This window comes from Pygocentrus nattereri, chromosome 11, assembly GCF_015220715.1.
Source record: "Pygocentrus nattereri isolate fPygNat1 chromosome 11, fPygNat1.pri, whole genome shotgun sequence".
Classification (NCBI taxonomy): Eukaryota; Metazoa; Chordata; class Actinopteri; order Characiformes; family Serrasalmidae; genus Pygocentrus; species Pygocentrus nattereri.
The window spans coordinates 17,739,228-17,762,380 of record NC_051221.1 but is presented as its reverse complement, the minus strand read 5'-3'; the positions used below and the strand labels follow the sequence as shown (position 1 = coordinate 17,762,380).

The window sequence follows — 23,153 nt, the reverse complement described above, 5'->3', positions numbered from 1 at the left end:
CAGTAGATGCCCAAAAGTATAGAGCAACGTAATGCTCGATTATTATTCCTTTTTAATCACACTTAAAAGTGATTGCAGTATAAAAATATAATCCCTACCTGTAGGGTGGAGGCAGCTGAATCACTAGTCTCGGTCAGGCCTGTACACCTGGGTATACTGGACACGATGTATCTCGCCCCCTTTGGCACAGGCTGCCTCACTACCAGCTTCCCTTTCCTCGTCTCTGCTAGAAACAAACTGTACCAGTAGGCATCGTTGGACACCAGCGTGGAATCGGCGATGGTGGAGTTCCTCTCACTGATCACACTGTTCCTGCAGGGAGGAGCTGCTTTGCTCGGCTTCGCTTTCTGACACTTCAGCACGATGGTCACCAAAATGGTGATCAGTAAGAGAAATGACACCGAGCCCAGGCCGATCACCAGATACAGGTTCAAGTCTGAAAAGATGTCGTACTCTAAAGGCACTTCAGTCAAGTCAGCATAGGTTTTGAGCGCCGTCTCCACCGTGGACAGTTTAATGGTGACTGTAGCAGAGAGCGAGGGCTCTCCGTTGTCCTTGGCGATCACCACCAGCCGTTGGTGGCGCGAGTCTCTGTAGCTGAACATCCTCATGGTCCGGATCTCTCCGTTGTACTGGTCCAAGCTGAACAATGTAGCATCGGTGTTCTGGAGAAACTGGTAGGTGATGCGAGAGTTGTGCACCGAGTCCGTGTCAATAGCAATCACTTTGGCTATCAGAGTTCCTTTATCGGTGGATCTCGGGATTTTTTCCTCCACCACTGAGCCGTGCGCGCGCCATGGAGACACTATAAGCGGTGTGTTGTCGTTCTGGTCCATTATAATAATGTGAACGGTCACGTTGCTGCTGAGCGGAGGAACGCCAGAATCTCTGGCCTCGATGTGGAAAAGGAACTCCTTCTCTATCTCATAGTCAAACGTCTTCAGTGCGTAAAGGTTCCCGTTCTCTGGATTGATGGAGAACAGCATGGACATGGAGGTGTTCGCTATTTCCTTTTCGATTATGAAATACACTAGATACTGATTTTCATGGAGGTCCGGGTCGTGTGCGGTGAGGGAGCTCAATAAAGCTCCTGGTGCGTTATTTTCTACAACCTGTATGGTGTAGAATGACTGTGGAAACTGAGGAACGTTGTCGTTAATGTCCAGCAGCTCTAAAGTCATAGTTTCATTATCTGATAACGGAGGCTTTCCTCTGTCTGTGACTGAGAATGTGATGTCATACTCTGGAACCTTTTCGCGGTCTAACGGTTCTGAAACCACGAGCTCATAATAATTATCAGATGATTCTTTAAGCGTAAAAGGCAATTCATCAGAAATATGAATGTCTATTTGACCGTTTTCTCCTGAGTCTTTATCACTCACACTAACCACTGCTATCACTGTACCTACAGCTATATCCTCTTTAACTGGGCTCGAGAATGATTTAATAGATATTTCTGGGTGGTTATCGTTCATATCTGTAACCATAAGAGTTAATTTACACTGGCCTGATAACTGATTGGGGCATTTGTCTTTTGCTATTATCTCCATATCATAAATTCGAAAGTCTTCATAATTAATCATTTCTTTAACTCTTATCTCGCCTGTATCTGGGCTTAAGCTGAAAGTTTCTTGTGCCTTTTCTGATGTATAGAGACTGAATGAATATGTAATGTCAGAGTTAGAGCCTTCATCCAAGTCTGTTGCATTTAACTTGACAACGAGGCTTCCTATGGGAGAGTTTTCTGTTACATTTATTATGTAACTATCCTTATCAAACTTAGGTGCGTTGTCATTTGCATCTACCACACGAACTATAATGCTGGCTGTACCAGAGCGCGCGGGCACTCCACCATCTACTGCAGTCAGTATCAGATTATGAACAGCTTGAATTTCACGGTCTAATGCCTTTTTCAAAATTAAATCTGCAAATTTGGAGCCGTCTCTCCCAGACTGTATTTCAATGTCAAAATGTTCACTTTCACTCAAGTAGTACGTTTTAACCGAATTGGAGCCAACGTCAGAGTCCACCGCATTGCTGACGGAAAATCTTTCACCGGCTGATGTGGATTCAGAGATGTCCAAATGTATAACATCTCGCCGAAAATGTGGATTATTGTCATTAATATCTGTTATTTCCAATTCTATGTAAAAAATACGGACAGGATTCTCGACAATCACTTCCATTTTTAAAAAGCAAGTAGTTTTAGCCGGACACAGATATTCACGATCAATCTTTTCCAGTATGAAGAGCTCGCCTTTCTCTTTGTTTATGTCAAGATATTTCTTATTTGCAATAACATCTAAACGAACCTTCCGTTTAATCAGCGTCTTTACATCCAGTCCCAAATCAGTGGCTAGATTTGCAACTACGGATCCTTCTTCCATCTCCTCTGGAATAGAATAATGGGTTACAGCAAACGATGTGTGGATCGCAGCAGACAATAAAATAACCCCCGAGACGTACCTTTTCCAACCCTGTATGTCCATATGAGTCCCCATTGTTTCCTTAGACGGTTAGATTCCCAAGTAAATGTAAACGTATAAAAGCCTCAAATTCCAGTGTGATGTTTAATTTGTTGAAAACAAGAACGATTTATAGGAAAAGAAAGATCATGTCCAAATCCAGCCACGCGCACAATGCTGTTCTGATGCCTCAAAGATTAAGAATCATGGCGACACACACGTACGCCCAGTAAGAATGGCCCGAGTTTTGGTGGCAGACAGCGACACTTTGTGTCCAAAAAGAAAGATATATTACAACTTCGGATATTATAATAAAAATTTTTAAACCTAGACAGTAATAATACAAACCTTTTACAAATCCGGTCATAAAGTGGCATTTTGTTCCCATAAAAGGGGCAAAAAATATGCCTTATATTGCAAATATTCCTTTGCAAAAATCCTCACTTATATAGTTTATACCGTTTCGTTGTAAAGTTGTGCCATTAATTGAAGAGTTTCATTCCAAAATGCTGTGTATCAATTTGTAACAATTTTGGACATAAATTCTTATGTCCAAAATTATATAGACTAATACCATATATATATATATATATATATATATATATATATATATATATATATATATATATATATATATATAGTGTGTGTGTGGTATTAATCAAAACATTGGCTTTTCCTACGTGCGTGGAGAACAAAGCAAGTGCAAACGAAATACTTAACAGCAATAAAATTCCAGTGGCGTCATGAATGTCAATGCATGTGATTCAGGAAAACTTACAAAAAAAATAAAGATGGTAACTCCAGAAAAGAAATAATAATTTAAAACTCATTCATCACTACAGGAGTAAACAGCGCTTTCGTCAGTAGATGCCCAAAAGTATAGAGCAACGTAATGCTCGATTATTATTTCCTTTTTAATCACACTTGAAAGTGATTGCAGTATAAAAATATAATCCCTACCTGTAGAGTGGAGGCAGCTGAGTCACTAGTCTCGGTCAGGCCTGTACTCCTGGGTATACTGGAAACGATGTATCTCGCCCCCTTTGGCACAGGCTGCCTCACTACCAGCTTCCCTTTCCTCGTCTCTGCTAGAAACAAACTGTACCAGTAGGCATCGTTGGACACCAGCGTGGAATCGGCGATGGTGGAGTTCCTCTCACTGATCACACTGTTCCTGCAGGGAGGAGCTGCTTTGCTCGGCTTCGCTTTCTGACACTTCAGCACGATGGTCACCAAAATGGTGATCAGTAAGAGAAATGACACCGAGCCCAGGCCGATCACCAGATATAGGTTCAGGTCTGAAAAGATGTCGTACTCTAAAGGCACTTCAGTCAAGTCAGCATAGGTTTTGAGCGCCGTCTCCACCGTGGAGAGTTTGATGGTGACTGTAGCAGAGAGCGAGGGCTCTCCGTTGTCCTTGGCGATCACCACCAGCCGTTGGTGGCGTGAGTCTCTGTAGCTGAACATCCTCATGGTCCGGATCTCTCCGTTGTACTGGTCCAAGCTGAACAATGTAGCATCGGTGTTCTGGAGAAACTGGTAGGTGATGCGAGAGTTGTGCACCGAGTCCGTGTCAATAGCGATTACTTTGGCTATCAGAGTTCCTTTATCGGTGGATCTCGGGATTTTTTCCTCCACCACTGAGCCGTGCGCGCGCCATGGAGACACTATAAGCGGTGTGTTGTCGTTCTGGTCCATTATAATGATGTGAACGGTCACGTTGCTGCTGAGCGGAGGAACGCCAGAGTCTCTGGCCTCGATGTGGAAAAGGAACTCCTTCTCTATCTCATAATCAAACGTCTTCAGTGCGTAAAGGTTCCCGTTCTCTGGATTGATGGAGAACAGCATGGACATGGAGGTGTTCGCTATTTCCTTTTCGATTATGAAATACACTAGATACTGATTTTCATGGAGGTCCGGGTCTAGAGCAGTTATAGAACTCAACAGCGCCCCTGGTGAGTTATTTTCCGTGACAGATATAGTATAGAAAGTCTGTGGGAAATGGGGTGCATTATCATTAACATCCAGCAAGTGCACGATTATAGTTTCATTATCAGATAGTGGAGGTGTTCCTCCATCTGTCACTACTAGAGTGATCTCATATTCGGGAATCATTTCACGATCTAAAGGTTCTGAGACTAACAGTTCGTAATGATAATCTGAGGATTTATTCAATAAGAATGGCAAGTTTTTGTTGATTGTGAGATTAACTTTACCATTATCTCCCGTGTCCCTGTCACTTACACCAACCAGGGCTATCACTGTGCCTACCGGTATGTCTTCTTTCACAGTGTTCTTTAGTGACTTTATGGTTATCTCCGGATAGTTATCGTTCATATCCGTGATGTGCAGTGTTACTCTACATTGGCTGGAGAGCGGAACAGGGCCGTTGTCTTTTGCCTCTATATGCATCTCAAATATTTTCATGTCTTCGAAATCAATTGTGCCTTTAACAGATATTTCCCCAGTTTTGGAATTCAAATCGAACATTTCTTGGGTTTTCTCAGACGTGTAAAGCGTAAATGAATACGTGATTTCTGCATTTGAGCCTTCATCCGCATCGGTTGCGTTTAGTTTGGTGACTAGAATCCCGATAGGAGAATTCTCGCTCATATTTAAAGAGTACACTGAACGGTCAAACTGAGGGGCGTTGTCGTTCGTATCCAACACACGGACAATAATGCTGGCAGACCCTGAGCGCGCGGGGACTCCGCCATCAACAGCAGTGAGCATCAGATTATGGACAGCATGCTGTTCCCGATCTAAGGCTTTCGTAAGGACAAGGTCAACGTATTTAGTGCCATCGCTACCAGAATGAATATCTATTGTGAAATGATCGCTTTGGCTAAGTTTGTATGTGCTGATTGTGTTGGCCCCTACATCCGGGTCTAGCGCATTAGGCAAAGAGAATCGTTCACCCGGTGTTGCGGACTCAGAGACATCCAGTTCAACCCTATCCATTCTAAAATGCGGAGCATTGTCATTAATATCTATGATTTCTAACTCAATGTTAAAAATACGCAATGGGCTTTTGATGATCACATCTAATTTCACGAAGCAAGACAACGTTTTACCGTGACAAAGAGACTCTCTGTCCATTTTCTCAACAATGTAAAGTTCTCCTGTCCTTTTGTTTATTTCTAGATATTTCTTGTTATGAACCGTATCGAGCTTTACCTCTCTTTGTGCTAGTTCACTAACGTCCAGTCCTAGATCCGACGCTAGATTTGCGACGACAGACCCGCGCTCCATCTCCTCTGGTATAGAGTACCGTGTCACAGATAAAGCCGTCATCCATGTCGCCAAAAATACAAAGAAAATCGGCTCCCAGCGCGGCTTCATCTTCAGCAGCATGTCAAACAGCACCAAATTACATTCGTTTCCTTTGGTGGAAAAAAAAGTCTTCTTTCAATGTCAAATTTTATTTTGTAAAACTGTCCGTGTTTCAAAACAAAAGCACAGACGCTGTGCGGTGCTCTCAGTGCAAAACGTCCCGTGTTGAGGCTCAGAAATCTGTGAGAAATTTACTGACTTCCCTTTAGAAGGAGGGACCTTACTGTACCATTTACTAGCCAACAGCGACACACTGAGACCGTTATGAAAGAATATGACTCAGTCTAATACAGGGCTGATCGTGTGCTGTCTCAAAATGGACATTTGGTGAGGGTTTAAGAAATCTGCAAAGCGATACGTTCAAATAAAGACCGCTGTCATAAGAGAGAGTGACTGGAATTTCAGCACCACCACCGCGGACAGCGACACTTTCATTTCACCACCCATTTAGTTAACACTGGCAAGCAGAGCTCCTCTCTTATAGCTGGAGGGGTTTTGGAACATGAAGTAAGCCTGATAATGGACTGAATCACAGTTACAGTGAAGTCTCTACGTTTAAAAAAATGTCTAAAAGTCCATATTTTTGTGGATTTTCTCTCACACACTCTCTCTCTCTCTCTCTCACAGACACACACACACACACACACACACACCTCAAACCCTACATACATTATTATTTACACATTTGTTCATCAGATTGTACTAAATGTATATCCACACTACAGGTGGTCAAACAAATGTATAAAGATCTAAAATCTAAAGCTTTTCTCATTCTTTCATGTTGTACATAAACATTATGCAAATGCCCATGTACTACTTTGTTAACTCCTTAAAACATAACAGTTTTACTTTGTTGGTTTCCCCTCATTTATGTTCTTATTAGAACTATTTCATATATATGGCCTATAATTTATTGTTTAGATAACATTTATTTAATCTTTTCACTTTTCTGAATGCCAAATAAAGGCCTGACTATCAAAGACTTTGCATAACTATATTTTTTAATATTATTAGTGATTTATGTGTATGTTTTGCATTTGTGTGAACATTTCTGGTTTCACCTTGTGCTGCATTATTTTACAAAGGAAACAGATTTGAATAATAAAAACTTCTAGTTGGCAACATTTTTCTACAAATGTGTATTTGTTTAGTGATGAAACATTTTAAATTTATTAAATAAAAGCTCATAAGGAAACAAAGGTTTGTACTCTGGATAAATTAGCCTCTTCACCTGTCATTTGTCATTTGCACCCTGACCTTAACCTCAACCCAAAACCTAATCCTAACCCTCACCCTGGCTCTAATCCTAACCCTGGTCCTAATCCTAACCTTAACCTTAACCTTAACTCAAAACCTAATCCTAACCCTCACCCTGGCCCTAATCCTAACCTTAACCTTAACTTCAACTCAAAACCTAATCCTAAACCTAACCCTGGCCCTAACCCTAACCTTTACCTCAACTCAAAACTTAATCCTAACCCTCACCCTGGCCCTAATCCTAACCTTAACCTTAACCTCAACTCAAAACCTAATCCTAACCTTCACCCTGGCCCTAAATACTAACCTTAACCTCAATTCAAAACCTAATAATAACCCTCACCCTGGCCCTAATACTAACCTTAACCTTAACCTCAATTCAAAACCTAATAATAACCCTCACTCTGGCCCTAATACTAACCTTAACCTTAACTTCAACTCAAAACCTAATCCTAAACCTAACCCTGGCCCTAATCCTAACCTTAACCTTAACCTCAATTCAAAACCTAATAATAACCCTCACTCTGGCCCTAATACTAACCTTAACCTTAACTTCAACTCAAAACCTAATCCTAAACCTATCCCTAGCCCTAACCCTAACCCTAACCTTAACCTCAAATATTCAGAAAGGCCATCCATAATTACTAACACAACTTTTGTAATCATACAGATGCAAATGAAGTAAAAGAATCTCCAAAAGTAATTAATTAGTATCCTGTTCAGTCTTTATAATGGAATAATGACTCGTTAAGAACATGTGTAATGTGTCACATACTTTACATTTGAGGGAAATTTTGTTTTAAAGTTGTGATCACATCATAATGCCCTTCCTCATCTATAACAAAGGTTCTGCTTATTATTTCAGATAAAATAGCTCCTGTCTTCTTTCCCAGAAGAAAACTTCTTTTAAACTAATAAAGTTACAATGAACATGACAGAGGCGTTGTCATTATGCTCATCTCAGAAAAAAATAACATTAAAAAAATGGAGGTACAACCTTAAAAATGCATAAGTATGCATGCAAGAGTTTTCTTTGGAACATAATACCTCACTTTTGAACTTTAATTTGTTTTTTTTATTGACAATAAAAAATATTATAGAACATTACAATTAAAATGTTTATCTTCATGTAGTCATTTATAGCAAAAAGAGAATCTATATAAATATAACAACTTAATCAAAACTACACAACTAATTCAGTGTGGAAATATATTTGACTTATTCGAACGTGTAACTTAGGCGACCTCTAGTGGTTGAAGTCAAAAACAGGAGAGGGTCTTCTCAAAGCTGTCTATTAAAGAAATGAATCAGAATCATGAACAGAATCATAGCTCAATCATGGATTTTTTTATCGTAATTAATTCATTATGAAAGTATGTGAGACTAAAAATGAAGTGACCTGCTGATTTATGGGGCTTGTTTTTCAGTGTGTTATAGAAATAATTAAAGTAATGAACCATAGACTTATTATGAAATTATTAAGCCTTTAAATGCTATATATTATATTATATTATTATTATCACCATCATCATCATCATTGGCATCATCATTATATTATATTATGTTATATTTCATTTCTAGCATTAAAAGGTATTAGTCAATAATGTCTTTAAATTCTTCAGTATAACTGCTATAAAACCAGCATGTAAGTTATACAGTTATGAGTGTGAGTAACTTTAGTGTGAGCCCATATGTTTTAAGTGCTTACCAGCACCAGCAGCAGAACACGGGGTCAAAACGAAGTACCAAACGGTGGTACATGAAGGGTACCCAAAGAAACACTTGTTAGATCTGATTAAAAATATTTTTCATGTGGTAACAAGTAAATCAACGTATTATATTCAACCTAAATAAATACTTTGAATGAATGATTCTTTCAATCTGTGTAGGTTTTTAAGTTGAATAAGGTTAATCCACTTGTTACCACATGAAGTACATTTTTAATCAGATCTAACAAGTCACTTTTTACAGTGTCGCCTCTAAATAGAAAACAGAAGGGGGTGTATTTGAGTGACCACGTTTTTTGGGTACCCTTCATGTACCACCTTTTTCTTTCACATCTCCCCAAATCAAGTCATACAAAATAGCACACACTTTTTCCTTTGTTGGGAAAAAGGCAACACTTGAAGTTTTAGAAATTGTGTTTCACTCTGGGTGATCGCCCTCTGCAGGTTACCAGTGTTATTGCTCTCAGTGTTTTTTCACTGAAATGTTCCAAGTGGACAGTGCTCCTATATCTTCACACACACTCACACACACACACACACAAAAACTGATATTTAAATTGAACATGGCAGGTGTTTTGACAAATTTTCAAGAGTCTCTAATACTTAGAATGAAACTGTAATTTCAAGGAACCAGGCACTGTGTGGTATAACCACTGGCATAGCACCAAATGTTTGGCCCTTGGCACAGTATCATGCCCCTGTCCAAATAACTAACTAACTTATGAACTAACTAACTAACTAAATAAATAAATAATTATATATATATATATATATATATATATATATATATATATATATATATATATATATATATATACTGAAACTGCTCAACAAATAGAGAAAGTTATTTGCAAGTTACTTAAGCTCACCTTTTGTCTTCAGCTGCATCAGAAGAGGAAACTGCTCTCTCTCTCTCCCTCAGTGACTGTGGCTGCTTCTAGAACAGAGTGTGTTTTACAGGTAATTTCATGGGCTGTGATTGCAGAAACAAGCCGAATAATAAGCCGAACTTGAAAGATGCTAATGGAAAATACAGCATCAAAATAGAGTATCAAAATTAGAAACCAGAATTAATTTATTTCTCAGGGTATTGGAGGGGCCCATAATGCAGTCAGGTCCATCATCAGCCTTGGCCCGATGTCCCTGGGTAGAACAAATGCTATCCTATCTAGCTCAAAGGTTTAAACCTGCACTGTTATCATTTTATCCACTTCAAAATTGATGATGTCAACTATAGTACACAAGCTCCAGAATATGTAATCATAGGAGGTATTTACACAATGAAATAAGACATCAGATATAAAAGATGATCTAATCAAAATAAATCCTTTGTGGAGATGCAAACTCATTCAAGACAGTAGGTCTTAGGATTGAAATATATGCAGCTCAAAATACGTAGAGAGGAAGAGATTTTAGGGTCAGCATTTTATTCTATGTCTTGCATAAGTGTGCATTTGCATGATGCATTTCCAGATTTAACGGAAGTTTGAAAGCCCATGTTAAGATCTTAAATGTACAGATGTTTATCTTGTCGTTTTGGGACCAACTAGTTGCTAAAGTTTTCATGATTTGAACTTTCTTTCTTGATATTTCTCAATAAGATATTAGAAGGCCACCAATGCACTGAACTATAGGACATATCCTTAGCCTGTCACCTCTTTAATGTAGTACTCAAGGGAGGTTCTGTTCAGCATGGTTTTGCACACTCTGGGACACACTGGGCCATTTCCTGGAAAGCAGAAAAATGTGCACATATGTAAAAAAAGTGTTGACTTTGGAACAAGCCATCTGTTTTGGAGGACAAGGTTAAACCACCTGCTTTCCTGTGGCTTGGCCTCTGCAGAGTCAAAGGTCAGGAGCTAATAAAAGCCATTCTCACAGCATGAACCACTGCTCCTTAATGTATTATTCATGGTTGTTAGGGTAATTTTATTCGCCAAACTTTTTCAAATGGTTTATCAGGTTTAATATGACGTCACTACTTTTCTGCATGGAGTATTGTTGCTTTGTTCACACATGAAAGCAATGAGGCAAATAGTGAGTAGTCATTTTGATAATTAATATTACACAAATCAAGACTAATGAAATGTATAATGATTAAACCTAAGCATGTTATTATTCCATTAAAATAACGTCAATCCATGTTGCAAAACATGTGCCGACATAGAGTAACACTGTTCCATGCTTATTACCAGTGCCAGACAGTCTACCATATCAGTATACCATATAACTTACTCTACACAAAGTTACTCCTCTAAGACTTTCTGATGCTTTACAGAAATTGATCTGGAGCTACGCAGTGTCTGCTGAACTTGCACAGTTGTGAGTTAAGCAAATACAATTTGAATCACAGTGATGGAGTAATTTTAATCAGGCTATCCTGCTATGGCCTACTCTATGAAAAGATTCTAAATTGCTCCTCTCCTCACCTCCAGTCTCCTGGCCTATGGAGAGATGAACTTCGATTTAGAGAAGTGTGTGAGCACCACAGAGACTGTTTCCATCATTATCGTTTGTAGTGTGAAAGGACACGTGGCAAACCTAATTACCCCTCTCAATCGGGCGATACACATCTATTGACATTCTGAACTCATTTCCCGTGGAAATTAAAATGGAAAGGGCACCGGAGAGAGTGGGGTGCTTTCAAGATTGCGTCCAGGTGTGGCATTTTGAGGCTGAGTTCAATTCCCCAGCACTTTCCTCTGTTTCGCTGTGTTTAATTAAAATGATATTTCCAAGACGGAGCTGTGTGTTTGTTTAGTTAATGAACCAAGTCTATTCTCCACAGGCTTAAAGAGCAATGCAGATTTTAATGAGTATATTAGAATGTTTACTCCCCACTAGGGAGAGAGGCCTTGGTCTTTTTTCCCTGAGAAGCTCCTTTTCATGAAAATCGCTTGAGATAAGTATATAATGCAAGTTAATCAAGGCAGATTTTAAGTGAAGAAATGTAGTGATTGTATGAAATGCCAGTTAATAAACACATAATGTAAATATAAATGGATACTTGCATGATCTACTTAAGAATTGGATATACAGCCATATACAAAAGTTTGAACACCCCCAGTTAAACTACATGTTTTGTGAAAGTAAAACACATCCTTTACTGGGAAAATACTTAAAATGTTAATTTTTCTTCACATTTTAGTGGAAAATGTCTGTTTACCTGCTGTATTTAACATAATGCAGGGAAAATAATAAATAGAACATATAAAATGGTTCACAACTTTTACACCGGCCACAAAATGTTACATTCAGCAAGTAAATTGTAATTGTACTGTCATAGAACAGTAACTGTATAACAGCAATTGCATTAAAATGTGCAGAAGGGTGTTTTCTGCACAGAATGTGTTAACTTCTCTACACATTTGAGCAGTGGCAACCAGCTTTTTGCACACAACTTGTCAGTTAACTGTTTACTTGTCAACTAAAAACTTAATTCTTTACCAGAGGAACAATCAAAATATTTAGTAACACATTACTGACAGTTAGAATTTATAAATCCTTATAGATACAAATATCTGTAAGGATTTATTCAACCTGGTCTCATGGGATATGGGTACCTCTGACCACTTTTTTGCAGAGCCACGAATATGTACCCTCGAGTACGTTTTGCTGCACTTTTGAGAAGCAAATGTCCACTGGGGGGGCTAAAGAGAAGCTTACACTTTAAAGTAACGTTGCGATTATTTTGCCTTTGAAAATGACTGTATTGAGGTTTTGATTGAGCTCAAAACCTCAAATACAGTCATTTTCAAAGGCAAAATAATCGTAACGTTACTTTAAAGTGTAAGCTTCTCTTTAGCGCCCCCAGTGGACACATGTTTCTCAAAAGTGCATAAAACGTACTTGAGGGTACATATTTGTGGCTCTGCAAAAAAGTGGTCAGAGGTACCCATGTCCCAGACCAGGTTGGATTTATTCCAACAAGTATCACTTGTCATTTTACTTTATGAAGTAAAAATGACATTAAATTGATGCAGCCTTTATGGCAACTGATGCTGGAATAAGCCTTTATAAATGTTGGTTTATGTCAGTTGTTAATAAAAGGCTTATGTAGGTGTCATGTAGCATTTCAGTAATGTGTTGCAAAATATTTTAAAAGTGTGTGTCCTGAGATCACACATTCTACAATCAAATGTTATCGTAATAGCGAGTATTTCAGTGTAATTTTCTCTAACTTTATTTCACTGGTAACCTGTCACATATTGTGACATCATAAAGGCACTGTAATGACAGCAACCTAGTAATGTAAAGTTAATGGGGCTTTTTCGTTTCTCTGGGACAATGAAAGACAGAAATGATTTCACCTTTGTTTCAGAAAAAGAATACTTTTATTCTCAGAATTTACAAGGTAATGTACGCCATAGTCTGAAGTAAATTACCTGCGTGAGTCAGTCACCCACTTTGCATACATATCAACGCTGCCCCTATTGTTCACTGAACAATAATCATATTAGACTTACTCATCTGTTTCAGCAAGCAACCAATCATTCCAAGGCTGTGCACCATGGCACAAAGATTCTGCTCAGACAGAAAATTCACACTATGCGCAAAGGCCAAGTAATGCTTACATTTAGGCTGATATGATTGTCAAATAAACAGTACCGAAAACATTATAGTCACAATTCTTAATGTAAAAAAAATAGAATCTAATGATGTTATGAATTTTAAAATCATTTTGACGATGTGACTCACTTCTCACACCACTGTTGTTTCACTTGTGCCATTTGTGAGCTTCAGACCCAATGAACAGTAGACAACAGCTTAATTCAGTCAAGATTCACACAGAAGAATTCATTTTGACCCCCCCTTACCAGCAGCTAAATCAAGCCATCTTTTTGTCATCATGGTCATAACATCTAAATCATTCAGATTTTCTTGTACTGTCATCCTTTCTTGTATCCAGTAACCATTCACTTACCAAACCACATTGAGACCCATACAAACAGGGTTTTATCACAAGCCCAGCATTCAAGACTCACTCTCTCTGAATATTCATAATAAAACTAACTAATGGGTACAATGTGTAATCTCTGACAGTGATCCAGTTTTAAAGGCCAGTGCCACTGTTCAAGGCCTCCTCATATAGGCCCATGTTTAATGTGTCACAAACATAAAAACATGACAGAAATAAACTGAAAGATGTGTCTGAGAGCAAACGAGTCATGGGAAGCAGACCACACAGAGCAGGAAAATAATGTCACTGTAACACCAGAGTAGTTTGGTTTGGAAATATATGCTCTGCTTTGGTCATTATTCTCTCCTCTTTTCTTCTACCTTGTGTTATTCCTTCCTTCCACAACATTTGTCCCCCCCCCCATGCTCTGTCCACCATCACATCTCAGCTCTGTCCCACATTCTCTCCATTCCTTCTCTCTATTCATTGTAAAGGTCATTATTGATGACTTCTGTTCCTGTGTCATCTCTAGGATCGTAACTGCTGGGCGAGATGAACTTGCGCTTCTTGCCGAATGTGGAGAAAGCGTTATGGACGTCAAGCTCGCTGCGGTGGCTGGGCCGAAGGGTGCAGAGGGCAGAGGGCGTGCCAGGGATATAGACGTTATGCTGGTAGTCAGGTGGGGGTTGGCTGTGCGAGTGAGCTGCAGGCTGCTGCTGTTGGGGGTTGTTTGTGGGTGTATAGCGAGGTGTCCATGCCCTCTGGGGGAGGCCTGTGGCTGGGGAGGACATCCTGTATTCTGTTAGAGAGGAAGAGACAGCTAAAATGTGACATTTGCCATTGCTCACATTTAAATGGAGCAGTACTATTTAAGCAATAGAACACGAGAGAGAGTGTGTTATCGCGAAATAACATCATGTAATGTTATGGCGATACCACACAACCTCGAGTGTTCTATTGCTTTTCAATAATCGAAGCATGAAATTACTAAATTGGGTCGTGAACATAGTATTTAATATGTTTTAATGTTAGCGATTCCTTCCACCTAATTATAGTTCCTTAACAAGCAGCTCAATACTACGTCAAAGTAACAAGCTCAGCTGAATCGCTGCACAGCCAACAGTTCATTCTCCAGCTCCTTACATTAAATTCCAAAACTGTCACTGAGCAAGCTTCTTTGTTTTTTATTGCAACAGTTTTATGGCTCAGTCTGATTTAGTCAGACTCTGAAGATGAGACTACACATTTGGCGAATGGTATTCGGTTAATTTCTGGCTAATTCCAGGTTGTTTAGGTGTTCTTCTATCACAGCTGCCGACTGAAAAGCTTGCTCAGTGTTGATGACAGTTTGGGAATTTAGTGTAGTTTCATCTTCAGAGTCTAACCAAATTGGCCATCGGTCAAATGTGATCTTAAAGATATCCATTTTCCTGTTTGTGCACAAAGTAAGAAGTAAAAACTTCTAAATGGCTTAGCATCTCCAACAGCTGTCAAACTTGTTGCTTAGGAACACCGTCTTAGCGGAGTGATACAATGTTTGTGAAAAACCTGTTAGGTTATGTCGAAATAACAGCACAGTTAGAACGCCTCTCAACCAATCAACTTGCATGGCTGGAAGTAACTGTTGTAGAAAATATGATATCAAAAAACAATAAACAATGAAAAAATAAAGTGCATAAACAAATTCAGCATTTTTGCATCTTTTGAGGTCAGCATTTATTACTTTCACATGTACACCAAAAGTTCAATATCAGTCTAACCAAGACTACTACATGCTCATGTAAACAACATGCTTTGATTGTCATGGTCTGACTAAGGTCTTACTCAATCTGGACTAAGTAAGGCTATAACATGATCCAGGTCAATACTGCCAGAAACATGATGGGTTCTTCTGAGTGATGCCATGGAAGAAACATTTTTGGTTCCCTAAAAACACATTCAATTGATATATTCTGTATTTTTCTGTATATTTATATTTGTAAATTAGATGAGCGAGCATTAAGAATCTATTTAGAGTTTAAAAAGCCTCCACATAATGTAAAGGTTCTATATACTATAGAACCATTATATTTAACCACACATCTAAGCCAAGAACAACTTAGGAATCTTTATTTGTAAGGGTGTACCATATGTGAAAACCAGATTTATGACAGCAAACAATAACAAGTGACAGATAGCAAGAGTGCCCTCACTTTTCTTGGAAAAGGACTTCTTTGTGCCAAATCAACATTTGTTTAAGAATCTGGGGCTTAGTCAGGCTATTGTGTACATGTAAAGGAGTTCAGGAAGAGGGCTTAGTGTGACAGTTTGCTCAGTCCTATCAGAAACCATAAAACTATCAAAAAGCAGGGCAGAGAAGTAAACATTCAGAAATATTGTGATATGACACTCCTCTTATCTATTCAGTGCAATTCCTATTAAAATCCGCCGCTCTTATGTACACAAGTAGACCTGACAGAAGAGCTAACTGATAGATAAACTAACACATGCTACTAAGAATTTTTAATGAAAAAGATAGCACAGTGTAAGACATACTGTAACAGTAGCTTGTGTAAACATATTCTAGGAACATAACAAGGATGAAGCAGATTTGAAATATGCAAAAATGTCCCTCCCTTCTCTCAGAGAGAGTTTCAAAGTATGTAACTTGATAGAACTCCCTTTTCAGCATGGGATATAATGAAGTAGCAGGCCAGCGAGTGAAGAACAGCAGGCCTATACTGAATAGACTGGACAGTTTGGGGCTTACCTCTCATTCGTGTCCCCCAGGTCCAATACTGTCCTGCAGCCATTGGACTGACATAGTTTTCAGGATCATGCTGCATGGCCTTCCTCATCAGAGTGCCATCCATGTTTATTGAGTTATAGCTGGAGAGGCATCACATAGGTATACCAGTTATAACAAACACAGTATATGATAGAAATTCTGATAGAAATTCTATGGTAGCTACACAATTACAAATAGATGCTAGAGAAGAACGACTACAAGGGAAGTTGATCTTCAGTAGCACAAATGATTCCTTTAAATTTAGGATTCTGCAGTCTCTAGTACAATGCTACACTCTAAAAAGTGATGTGTTAAATAGCAACACACAAACTTGTGTTACCCATTTTAACACTTTTTGTGTCACAAATCTCTGATGTAGCACATTCTGTATTAAAAATAACCCAAAATGTGTTGTCCATAACTGGCCATAGAAATATTTCAAAATATTTTGTGCTAAATGTAACACAAAATATCTGTGTTGTTATGACAGTGATGGCGTATAAGGTGAAGTGTCAAAGTTTCTGTGTAGTGCACTGCTCAGACATTTGTGTGTGTGTGTTACCTTTTCAAGGACGAAGTCTGGTTCTTAGTGAGAGCCCAGTCTGTATTGTCTTGTTTCAGCTGCAACAATAAAGAAAATCAGTTATCCTCAAGACCTTCAATACAACTTATAAATAACAATTTAACATGTCGAAAATAATAATAAAATAGCATGTCTTTACAGACACTATTTCATCATGATGTTCAAAAGAAATGTGCCCCCTTGTGGTCAAAAGTATGAATGAGCATTGCTCATTTGGAGATGGAACTCGATGCCTTAAGCACAGGCTCTTGTCATTTTCTTTCCCTTTTCATTCGCCCAGACGCAGTGGGGGAGGCAGAAGATGAGGGGGAGGCGAGCGCGAGCTAAAGCAAAGCCCGCTCATATTTGTCCCGAGTTAAAGGAGGGGCGCGCAGATTCCACGCTCTATTAATTCACTTAGACCCCTTAACACGGAGAAGGCGATGTAAGCGTGTTATTAGAGGAGTTATTTCAAATACCTTCCGAAACCAATTAAACCACCGCCGGGATGAAACGAGACACGATTTTAATCTTCAAAGGAAATCCACAGCAGGCAGGAAATTAATTAAAAATAATAATAAATGTAATTGTTGAGCGGATTAGATCAGTTTTAATTTCTTGCTTTATTTTAGGAATTTACCGCCCTTGTGCGTTTTAATAACAGCTCTAGCAAGACTGATGGGAAAACTTTTTTTCTCTCCAAAAGAGCTCTTGTGGTAGAGAACACTTTAAAATGGCTTAAAGCAAGAATAAGACTGAAATCTCGAGGGAGCCGTCATCGCTGGCTGGTCTGCTTTTACTCATAATGTATATTTTAGGCCTGGTTCCACAGGCCTGGACTGACAAGACTGCATACAGTTTTTTTTTTTTACTGAATGTTAACCGAAAGTAAAAACGACCAAATCCAGTGGCTACTGCCTATCGCTGCCTACATCTATCTCTGTCTTTCTCCCCAGTAACCTATATCTTTACCTCTCGTTAACACTATCTCTCTATCCTCAGTAACGTTTCAGTACTCAGTCTGACTCAGTCTCTCTCTCTCTCTCTCTCTCTCTCTCTCTCTCACTCATAACTTCTCAGTACTGTTTCTCTCCTCCTAGTAACCTATCAGGTCTCAATATCTCTCTCTCTCTCTCTCTCTCTCTCTCTCTCTCTCTCTCTCTCATGACTTCTTAGTATTAGTATCTATCTATCTATCTATCTATCTATCTATCTATCTATCTATCTATCTATCTATCTATCTATCTACCCCCCCCCCAGTACCTTGGAATTCTCTCTCTTTCTCGTTATCTCATTCGCTTTATAGCCTTTCCCCAGCCCACAGCCCTCACACTCTGGCTTTCGCTGTCAGTAACATTCTTTTTTTCTTTCTTTCAGCAACCTCTCAGTATTCTCTCTCTCTCCTCTCCCCCCCCCCTCTCTCTCTCTCCTCCCCCCCCCTCGCTCTCTCTCTCTCTCTCTCTCCTCTCTCTCTCTCCCCAGTGCCTCTCTCTTTTAGTAACCCTCGCCCGCCCCTTTCCTTCTTTCTCTCTTTCCCTCTCAAAAACATTCTCTCTCTCTCTCTCTCTCTCTCTCTCTCTCCCCACCAGTTCACATTCCGCGGGGATAAAGAGGGTGAATCTACAGGCCTGACACGTCCCTCTTCCCTCCTGCTCTCTCTCCCTCACGCGCTCCCGTTTCTCAGCCCATTCTAGACGGTACCAGTCCGCTTTCGCGCGCCATTGTGCGCCGAATAATGGGCATATCGACTGTGCGCGCGTGCATGTGCGTGTGCCCTTGAGGCAGTCCTCGCGAAGGGTGCTTTGCGCCTAAGATGAACTGATAAAAAAGTAAAACGGGCAGCTACAGGTATTCATCAGGCCTTACTTTCTCTTATGAATCCCATTCTTCAGATTTTTTTTACACTGCAATAAAAGAAGCAATCTCAGGGAGGTAAATGGCAGAAAGGCACTTCCAGCTTAAAGGAACATGATATTTTCCTCTTCTGTCTTATTTTTTTTAATGCAGGGAAAACATCACCTTGAGCTGCCGTTTGCAGAAACGCGTGCTCGCTATCAATCGACTTGATTAACGTCACCTCCTCACTCCTGAGAGCGCAGTCACTGAATATTTATCGATCAATTGACAGAGTAACTGGTGTGGCAGAACGGTAGCCTCAAAGCTAACATTTTTTTGTCTTATTTCCAACTCAGAGATGTCAGAAGTGTCACCTTGAGGCATTAACCTGCCCATGACAAAATTCAAGAGCTAAGGCATGAATAACTGTGTGTCTGAGGACGATGCGTGCACGGAAACAGAAGAAGCAGCTCTGGCTCCAGATGAGAGTGATTACTCCCACCCCCCCGCCACACGCCCCCTCCTCACCACACACACACCGAGAGAAACGCTTGTTCTTTTTCAATCAAGTTCATCGATGTCGCCTCCTTTCTTGCTCTTGACAGCACACTCACTGAATATTCATTGATCAGTTATTAAGGTGACAGGCAACAGTGAATTAATGTCACTGATCCTTCAAGTTTTCCTGAAGGTGTGACAACACAAGGCTACTCATTTACGCCAGAAAACAATATGTGGCATTCAGGAAAGTGTTTCCGTTTTAGAAGGAAATTGAATAAAAGAACAGCCGCATCAGTCAAGGTATGATAGCCAACACACTATCCCATATGACCCTCATATGGCTCATCACTCTCCTTCAGGGTTGCGGGGGGGGGGGGTGCTGGAGCCTATACCAGCGGTCATTGGGCGGAAGGCAGGTATGGCTCAACACATTGTTTCTTAATACCTAGCACACTGTCCAGTGTGACACCACTCACTATCCCATGGCATATGATTTAATCCCATAACAATCAGCATGATACCGAATGTCACCTAACACGTTCTCTTAATACCAATACACCACCCCATGTGACCCAATACATCATCCTATATGACTCTACACACAATCCAGTAATACCTAACACATTGTTCCACAATGCTTGCTTCACTTCCTAACCCAACATAGTGCCTCATATGACCCAGCACACTCTCCCAGACGTTATTCCTTATAACGTATTACCTCATAACATCAATACGCCATCCTATGAAACCGAACACAATGCCCCACACGACCCAACACACAGTTCCTCATTACCCTGATATGACCCTCACATGAAAAGCTGCTTTACCTCGTTAGGTGTCGTGGCTCCGTTGTTCACTGTTGCTCCGTGGTTTTTCGCTGTATTGTTCCTCGTGTCTCCGGGACTGCACGGCTTCAGGAACATGAAGTCGCTCTTGGCGGATTCTGGGGTCAGGCACACTTTGTAGCAGTACGGCTGCGGCGCAGCTCCGGTTCCAGGACCCCCTGTGCCGCCGTTCACCTCCACGCAGCCCGTGGGCACCTTAGAGCCGGTAGAGAGCTGCACGTTCAGGTTAGACTTCTTAAGCACGTCAGCGGGAGGAGGATCGTCCTCAAAAGAACAGCACGCGGCGCCGCCGAGAGAGGAGAACGAGTCCCCACCGTCTTTGTAGCACTTGAAACCGGCAAGCACGATGATTGCCACGAGGAAAATAAGCGAGACGGTACTGAGCGACACGATGAGGTAGAGTGCGAGGCTGGAGGGGGGCCGCGGACCGCGTGACGGGTCGCCGAGCTCGGAGGGTGACTCAGGCACGCTGTCCACTACGGATAGCACGATGGAGGCAGTGGCCGAGAGCGGCGGCTGTCCGTTGTCCTTGACTAGGATGACGAGCCGCTGGCGCGCGGCGTCTTTGTCCACAAAGCGGCGGATGGTCCTGATCTCGCCCGTATACAGCGCCACGCTGAAAAGCCCCGGGTCCGTGGCGTGCAACACTTGATACGAAAGGCGCGAGTTCTGTCCAGCGTCCGCGTCCAGCGCCGTGATTTTCGCCGCCAGGTAGCCCGCGTCCACCGAGCGCGGCACCACCTCTGTAGCCGCGGTGCCGTTGCTCGGCAGCGGCGACACGATGACCGGGGCGTTATCGTTCTGATCCAGTACGAACACGTTGACCGTCACGTTGCCGCTAAGTGGTGGAAAGCCGGCGTCCTGCGCGCGCACGCGGATCTGGAAGTTGCGCAGCCGCTCGTAGTCGAAAGAGCGCAGCGCGTATACGTTGCCATTGTCTGAGTTGATGGAGACGTACGTGGAAACGGGCATGCCCTGAATTTGCCCCTCCAGGATGGAGTAGGACAGATAGGCGTTCTGGTTCGAGTCAGGGTCGAAGGCGGTGACCGAGCAGATGGACGCGCCCGGCGCGTTGTTCTCGGTCACGTACACGGTGTAGGAGGGCTGCAGGAAGCGCGGTGCGTTGTCGTTTATGTCAGCCACCTGCACGAGTAGAGTTTTGCTGGTGGAGAGCGGCGGCAAACCCGAGTCGCGCGCCGTAAGGGTGATGTTGTACTCGGCTACGGATTCCCTGTCTAATAAGTCGCTGGTCACAAGAGTGTAGTAGTTTTTGAAGGAGGAATGCAGTTGAAATGGCACGTTGGGTGGTATTTTACAGTCCACGGCTCCGTTTTCGCCCGAGTCTCGGTCCGTCACGCTCACCACAGCGATCACGGTGCCCGGTGGCGCGTCCTCCTGCACGGGCGTGGACACGGAGGTGAGGATGACCTCGGGCGCGTTATCATTCACGTCCAACACATCCACAAGCACCTTACAGTGTACGGCCACGGCGGACGGGCCCTTGTCCTTAGCTTGCACATAGAGCTCGTGCACGGCGGACTTCTCGTAGTCCACGATCCCCTTCACGCGGATCTCACCGGAGTGCGCGTCCACACTGAAAAGCTCGCGCACTCTCAAGGGTGCGTGGCCGCTAAATGAGTACACGATCTCACCGTTCGCGCCCTCGTCTACATCTGTAGCGTTAAGCTTGAGCACTAGGGCGCCGCGCGGCGCGTTCTCCACAAGGCTCACGCGGTACACGGGCCGCTCGAAAACGGGCACGTTGTCGTTGGCGTCCAGCACGGTGACTGTAATCTGAGCCGTGCCCGAGCGCAGCGGCGAGCCGCCGTCCACAGCCGTCAACACCATCTCGTGCGTCTTCTGCTGTTCGCGGTCCAGCGCGGACTCCAGCACGAGCTCGGCGAACTTGCTGCCGTCGTTGCGCGTCTGGATGTCCAGTGTGAAGTGGCGGTTCGCGCTCAGCAGGTAAGAGCGCAGTGAGTTCGCGCCCACGTCCAGGTCCTGCGCGCTCTCCAGCGGAAAGCGCGAGCCTGGCGCGGCTGATTCCGTGATCTCCAGGTTAAACTCGCTCCACGGAAAGCTCGGCGCGTTGTCGTTCACATCCAGCACCTCCACTTCCACTCGGTACAACTCCAGCGGGTTTTCTATCACCACCTGCAAGTGCAAAAAGCAAAGTGGGCTCTGCTCGCACAGCTCCTCGCGATCGATCTTCTCATTAACGAACAAAATCCCGTTTTCCAGGTTCACTTCCAAATACTGCTTCCTGGCTCCGGACACGATCCGGAACCGCCTGGCCGACAGTTTGGCCACATCCAAGCCCAAGTCTTCGGCGATGTTGCCCACAAACGCGCCGTGCTCGAGCTCCTCGGGAATCGCGTAGCGGATCTGCGCGAGCGCGCGGTCCAGCGCGCACACGCACACAAGCAGGCAGACCAATGACCCAGCTAACGTCCATCGCCTCGACTCGAGCCTCTTCCCCATCTCCGCCAAGGCTAAATTCTCACTGACTCGAGTTGACTACATGCATGATGAGTTCCGAGAGATGAAATTGCTTTATTCAAAATAATAATAAAAAAATTATTATTATTTAAAAAAAGTTTCACATTAGATTCTGCAGCATTAGACTTTGCAGGAAAAGTCTATGAGAGAAAGTCAACCATTTCGTTTTTTAAAAAAAAGTTAATACATGTATTGAATGAGCATAGATGGAGCCGTCGGAGAGGCTCCCCGCGCGCAGCTCCGCGGGTGAGTGCGTGTGTGAGTGAGTGAGCTGCGCGTGTGTGAGCAGGCTGCGCTTTGATTTTCCGGCGTGTTAGGCATTTTGAGGAACGGTACGGTGGGAGGGAGGGGTCGGACTTCGCCAGGTTTCTTATTGGAGGATGGCGACATAATTACTGTACTAACACGGTTAACCGTCTCAGCGCCGCGCTGCACGCAAGGAGGAGAGAGGACAAGAGTAA

At 42.2% G+C, this 23,153-nt stretch overlaps 2 protein-coding genes across 3 annotated transcripts in view; both read right to left on the bottom strand.

Moving 5' to 3' along the window:
* The window catches only part of LOC108430951 (protocadherin Fat 4), a 33,726-nt gene extending 27,762 nt beyond the window's left edge, over window positions 1–5,964 (bottom strand). For both annotated transcript variants that reach the window (XM_037542636.1, XM_037542635.1), the window contains exons 1-2: window positions 3,426–5,964; window positions 99–2,390 (exon numbers count right to left, since the gene is read on the bottom strand). In XM_037542636.1, coding sequence (XP_037398533.1) covers window positions 99–2,390; window positions 3,426–5,819 — 4,686 coding nt within the window. In that variant the 5' untranslated portion in view covers window positions 5,820–5,964. The remainder of the gene's footprint in view (window positions 1–98; window positions 2,391–3,425) is intronic.
* A 7,129-nt stretch (window positions 5,965–13,093) lies between these two features.
* si:ch73-233f7.1 (uncharacterized protein LOC100537710 homolog) lies at window positions 13,094–23,153 on the bottom strand. The gene is made up of 4 exons (XM_017703775.2): window positions 20,176–23,153; window positions 17,012–17,070; window positions 16,432–16,550; window positions 13,094–14,481 (listed from the first exon to the last, which is right to left on the bottom strand). The coding sequence occupies exons 1-4, from the start codon at window positions 22,672–22,674 to the stop codon at window positions 14,162–14,164; spliced, it is 2,997 nt and encodes a 998-aa protein (XP_017559264.1). The 5' UTR covers window positions 22,675–23,153; the 3' UTR covers window positions 13,094–14,161.

What these genes read in the sequence shown, in the direction of transcription:
- si:ch73-233f7.1 (XM_017703775.2), bottom strand. Translation starts at nt 22,674, where the DNA reads ATGGGGAAGAGGCTCGAGTCGAGGCGATGGACGTTAGCTGGGTCATTG. An exon ending in CAGACTTCGTCCTTGAAAAG is followed by an intron (nt 16,551 to 17,011) that starts GTAACACACACA and finishes ATGCCTCTCCAG; the next exon opens with CTATAACTCAATAAACATGG. An exon ending in CTGGGGGACACGAATGAGAG is followed by an intron (nt 14,482 to 16,431) that starts GTAAGCCCCAAA and finishes CCTCTCTAACAG; the next exon opens with AATACAGGATGTCCTCCCCA.